This window comes from Bombina bombina, chromosome 9 (genome assembly GCF_027579735.1).
Source record: "Bombina bombina isolate aBomBom1 chromosome 9, aBomBom1.pri, whole genome shotgun sequence".
In the NCBI taxonomy this organism is placed as follows: Eukaryota; Metazoa; Chordata; class Amphibia; order Anura; family Bombinatoridae; genus Bombina; species Bombina bombina.
In genome coordinates, this window is record NC_069507.1 from 47,042,560 (window position 1) to 47,048,460 (window position 5,901).

The 5,901-nt window shown below is 49.7% G+C and overlaps 1 protein-coding gene across 2 annotated transcripts; it reads left to right on the forward strand.

Moving 5' to 3' along the window:
- Positions 1-578: 578 nt before the first annotated feature.
- Positions 579-5,293, forward strand: LOC128639499 (uncharacterized). 2 transcript variants are annotated; one of them, XM_053691640.1, is made up of 3 exons: positions 579-859; positions 3,332-3,481; positions 4,328-5,293. In XM_053691640.1, the coding sequence occupies exons 1-3, from the start codon at positions 652-654 to the stop codon at positions 4,903-4,905; spliced, it is 936 nt and encodes a 311-aa protein (XP_053547615.1). In that variant the 5' UTR covers positions 579-651; the 3' UTR covers positions 4,906-5,293. The 2 variants fall into 2 exon arrangements, with proteins under 2 accessions (XP_053547615.1, XP_053547616.1); XM_053691641.1 differs by lacking the exon at positions 3,332-3,481.
- The last annotated feature ends 608 nt before the right edge of the window (positions 5,294-5,901 follow it).

Here is a 5,901-nt window from a genome sequence, read left to right on the forward strand (position 1 = left end):
AATGAAAGCCTTACACAGAATGTTATGGTTAACACTATGGGAATGAATGCTATTAACCCTATGGAAATGAATGCTACCGAGACTAATGTGCAAACTCGCATTAACCCTTCAGGGCAAAACACATTAACACATGTGCAAACGCATAATGTTAACCAAACACGCAACATGCTTACAGTTGCTGCAGACGTGCACACACATCATGTCAGCACAAGTGTTGGCACTCAGCCAAGTGCAGATATCATTGGTGTGAGTGCAAATAGGATGATATTAACTGAGGCAAATGATTATGCAGCTAGGCCTAGCTCAGTTACTGCGGCTATGAGCAGGGATAATACTACTAGGGATTTGCATGTGAGAATGGCTGGTATGAATGCTGCAAATGATTTTAATATTGCTAATAACATTAATGCTATTCATGCCCCTGTGCAAATGGTCCCAGCTGATAATGTCTCTGTGCAGGGGGGTTTGAGTGGTCTGAATGTGGCAAATGCTGGCACTGCCCAGAGAGTGACTGATGCTGCGAATGTAGCACAATCGGGATTTGGGGCACCTCAGGTCACACCTGGGCTTCCCCTGGTTCAAGGGCAAAGTGCTCGCGATTTTCTCTCTGTCTTGCAGGAAGTTTTGTCCGTGAAACAGAACGCATTCGGCATGTCATCCACTGTAACAGCTTCCTCTTCCGCTGCAGCGGCCTCATCAGCAGCAGCACAACAGGCGGTCCCATTAACAACACAACAAGCACCAGCTCAGCAGGCCCCCTCTATCGTCACTGAAGGTGTAACCTCGCTGGCTCCACAGACTACTCTAGCAGCAGCAGCATCCGCAGCGGAGGCAACCAACACATCCTCAGCTGGAAACGGTGAGGCATATGCACCTAATCACCCTAGGGAACACTTATCTGATTCTTCCTCTACTGACTCAGAGTTAAGCAGTGACACGTCTTTGGGCTTAAAAACTAAGGGGCAAAAACGCATGTACAAGATGCTTAAGGAAATGAGGTCAGACAAATTACAGAAAGATCAGAGAAATGAGGTAGTAACCACAGTAGCCACCGCCCAGCCGCAAACCACTTTAGCAGTGGCCAGCAGAAAATTAGCTTTAGCTGGCGATGCTTTGTCCTGCCCAATTTTCTCTCTTCATGGTCACCTGAAGAAGAAATTGGTAAGGAGAATTCAAGAGGGCAGATATGTTAATATTTTCGAACTCTCCCTTGAGGCGCATAGGCAGAAAGAGAAGAGTGCGGACGGCACAGGCCCTAAGAGAGTAAAGCGACCAGAGACATTTGACGAATGGCTCAAGTGTTTTCGGATCCTTTCCTCTTGCTACTTAGATAAATTTCCAAACCAAGGACAGGCGCTCCTTAAGCATGCTGACACAATCCATTGGATCTACCAGCACCATAAAGAGGGAGTGTGGAGGGACTATGATTCCAATTTCCGAAGGAAAATGGATGGCAACCCAGCGCTAGCATTCGGGTCCCAAGAAATGCATCTGTGGTCCCGGCTAGGTGCTGAGAGATCACCCTCCCCACCGTCAGGTAGCAGGGGCGCAGGTCCCCGCTTTCAAAGCAGGAGCAGGCGTAAGGGTAGGGAGTGCTGGGCCTTTCAGGAGAAGAGGTGCGATAAGGGTGCAGCATGCCTGTACCGGCATGTATGCAAATTCTGCGGCGCGCCACACCCGGGAGCTGATTGCTCCCGGAGAAAGGACACTAACACAGACAAATCAACATCACGGCAACCCCTTGCTGCTAAGGGCGCCCACCCCGGTGAGGGTGGACGCTCTTGAGCTGTGGTTGCGCACATATCCTGACCGCCAAGCAGCAGGCTTGCTCTTGGCGGGGTTCAGGGATGGTTTCGTGATACCCACAAATAAACCGGTGGTGGGTTCGCAGAATCATCGTAATTTGAAATCTGCCTATCAATACCCAGGGGTGGTCAGAGAGAAGCTAGCAAAGGAAATATCTCTGGGGAGGGTAGTAGGCCCCTTTTGTGCCCCTCCTATGGATAACTTGGTTATCTCCCCTCTGGGGGTAGTCCCAAAGAAGGAACCGGGAAAGTTTCGCCTTATACAGCATCTCTCTTATCCCAGGGGCCAATCGGTCAATGATGCGATTGCCCCGGAGCTTGGCACGGTTCACTACCAATCATTTGATAACGCCCTTGATCTGGTCCGTGGGTTCGGGAGAGGTGCCTTGTTGGCGAAGCTGGATATTGAATCCGCCTTTCGTCTCCTTCCTTTGCACCCTTCATCATTTCACCTTATGGGATGTAAATTTGAGGGAAATTACTATGTGGACAGATGCCTACCCATGGGGTGTGCCATCTCATGCTCTATGTTCGAATGTTTTAGTACATTTTTACACTGGGCAGTAGCCAAATTGGTGGGAGGGGACTATGTAGCGCACTACCTCGATGATTTCCTCTTGGTAGGTGAGTGCAATACAAACAGGTGTAGCCACCTTATGGTTGAAATGAGGAGTCTCATGTCACAACTTGGAGTCCCTTTAGCAGTGGATAAGACACAGGGTCCATGTACTACTTTGACTTTCCTGGGTATTGAGATAGACACCTTGCAGATGATATGCAGATTGCCTACAGAAAAGGTACAAAATATGTTGGTTGCAGTTAGGGCGGCTGTTTCCAAAAAATACATATCTTTGAGGGAACTGCAGTCCCTCTTAGGATTGTTAAACTTTGCCTGTAGGGTGATCCCAATGGGCAGGGTTTTTAATAGGAGGCTGGAAAGTCCCCTTAGGGGCAACCCCAGCGTGTCAATGAAAATACTTGTATCGCAGGACATGAAGGATGACCTAAAAGTCTGGGAAGTGTTTTTAAGCCAATTTAACGGAATTACTGTCTGGCGAGATGCCCCGATATCTAGTCAGATTCTGCATCTATTTACAGACGCGGCGGGGTCCCAGGGTTACGGTGCCTATTTCCAAGGGGAATGGTGCGCCGGACCCTGGCCTTTGGAATGGAGTTCTACTCCCCTGATCAGGAACATGACCCTCCTTGAATTGTTCCCTATCGTCATGGCGGTTGAGCTGTGGGGGCAGAAGTTTAGGAATAGGGCGGTAATATTCTGGACAGATAACTTAAGTGTCGTACATTCCATTAATAGACTTTCTGCTTCCTCTGTAACGGTGGTTCGATTGTTGCGGCATTTAGTTTTGAGGTGCCTCCAGCTCAACATTAATTTCCAAGCAAGTCATGTGCCAGGGGTGAATAATGTTATAGCAGATGCCCTATCTAGATTCGATTGGGCTACTTTTAGACGATTAGCGCCACTGGCGGCAGAGGCAGGGCTAACCTGTCCCGGTTTTCTTTGGCAGCTAGTGGACCATGGCTATCCTTAATCCCATTGGTCCGCTCATCCCTCGCCCCAGCGACCTGGCGAACCTACGTTAGCCACTGGAAGGAATGGGACCAATTCTGCATCACGCGGAGGGCGGAGTCATCAGTCAGCTCTCAGGGGATGCTGGGTGAGTGGCTAGTAAGCATGCAAGCGCAAGGTTTGCGAAAAGGGGCAGTCCAGTCACGCATGGCAGCCCTATCATTTTTCTTTAAACTGCTGGGTGCAGGGGACCCCACAGGCTGTTTTTTCATTAGACAGACTCTCAAGGGTTGGGGGCGGATGCAGCCCAACAAGGGAGATGTTAGGGAGCCTATTACTCGGGACCGGCTTGAGAGGCTGGTAGCGGTGTTACCTATCATTTGTAAGTCAGAATTTGAGGTCTTACTTTTTAAAGCAGCCTTCGTCCTGGCATTCGCAGGGGCCCTGCGAATTACGGAACTAGTGTCCCCGTCAAAAAAGCATATGGACAGAGGGGTGCAATTTGACCATGTCAGAATTTCGCCACCTGCTGTCTTGCTCTTTATACCTAAATCAAAAACAGATCAAGCGGCTAAGGGTACTTGGCTAACCTTTACAGCCCAAGGCGATGCTTGCTGCCCCATGGAGACTTTGGCAGCATATGTGCGCCATAGGCCAGCGTTGGCTGGCCAATTCTTGATACATGAGAATGGAATGGCTCTTTCTATCTACCAGTTTCGTAGAGTCTTGGCGCTTGCGGTAGAGAGAGCTGGTTTTGACCCCTCCAGGATTACCCCCCATTCGTTCCGCATAGGAGCGGCTACGGATGCTGCCTTGCAGGGGGCCCAGGAGCAAACTATTAAAACATTGGGTCGCTGGCGATCAAATCGGTATAAGTTGTATGTTCGCCCATTATCTGGTAGTTGTGCTTCTCACCAGGTGTAATGAAGAAAGAAGGGGGAGACGGGGTGTTTGTGAATTCCATTCTTTGATAACACTTGTTTCTATCTTTCAGGTGTACGCAAGGCTTCAACAAGGGTATGGATCGTGGGCCATTCCTTCATTCATTGGGCGGCGATCCGTGCTCTCACTAGGGTTGGGGGGCAGAATTTGGGTTTCCCTGCATCAAAAGCTTCCATCCGTTGGCTGGGGTTTAAGGGTTTGTGCTGGCCCCAGCTCCCCAATGTTCTCACAGATGCCCATAGACGGTGGGGTAAACCCCACATTATTCTAATACATTTAGGGGGTAATGACATGGGTGCCATTCCATCCCTCGAATTGACCAAAATTATTCAGTCAGACTTAGGCTGGCTTAGGGCATGGATGCCGGGGGTAATTATAGGCTGGTCTAATGTAATAGCGCGCCGCCAATGGCGATATATGGGATCCTCAGGCGCAGCCTATAGGGTGAGGAAGAAGCTGAATAGGGATGTGGGCGCGGCCGTCACTGGTAACCAGGGCTTCGTGGTACGGCACGATGCCATTACAGCCGACAAGCGGGAGCTCTATAGACCTGATGGGGTTCATTTATCTGATGTAGGGCTAGACTTATTTTTAGGGGATTTGTCAAAAGCTCTCGCTCCCTTCCTGTAAGTCAGGTCGGGTGGGTGGCGGCAAGTGATACCTGAGATGCTATCCCTTGTGGCGGGAGGATTGCGGCCCAGTAGCGGCGAACGGGGCGAGTGATGGCCAGGCTGATGAGGGTGGGGCTCGATTACTTCAGTTAACTGGAGTGCCCCTCCCTCCGGGTAGGTAGGCCAGAAGAACTCGTAACACCCCTAGTAGCATTTCCATTTCTTGTGCAGAGTTTTTCTGCTGTTGCCTTCCATTAGGCCGCTCTCCTCTGTAGTCCGGGGGGTTAGTCTTAGCCTCTCATTTGCCGCCATCTGTTGAATTCTTATCTGTCGGTTTAGTTAATAGTTAAGCCTAAAGTTATAGGTTAATAAATGGGACCAGTGATGGTTCATAAATTTTACCCAAATTACTTGTGTCTGTCTTTATTTAAGGTTAGGCCCCGTGGGCCAGTTAAAGCACAGTTATTACAATTATTAAGGTTAGGCCCCGTGGGCCAGTTAAAGCATAGTTATGTTTATGTTTATTGAAGGTTATTTTTCCCCTCCCCTCTTCTGGGATCGACAAGGTAAGCCTTTAATCCCTTAAGTAAGTGTAGAGCCAATTAGGCTTGCAGCGACATAAGGGTTAAGGCTGTCTGGGAGAGTGAAGTTAGAGGGAGTTACTGGTGTTTGCAACAATGTTGCAGGTGTAGGGAGTGGCTTACCTTTCTTATGCTGATTCACTGCATTTCCTGTTCCTCTTTGACCTTGGACAAGAAGCTGACAAGTTGCCCGCCCTCCCACCCATTTGCGGCATGAGAGTTTAGGTAGGGTGCTAAGGCTGAGGTAGGGATAGGTGTCCTAATCTATGTAAGCCCTTGGCTGTAGTTTTACCTCCCTCTGCGACTAACCGGCTTAAGCGGCAGGTTGTCTCAGAGCCTATTGGATGGTAGGTTAAAAGAGCACCCTAACTGCGGGAGGATTGCGGCCCAGTAGCGGCGAACGGGGCGAGTGATGGCCAGGCTGATGAGGGTGG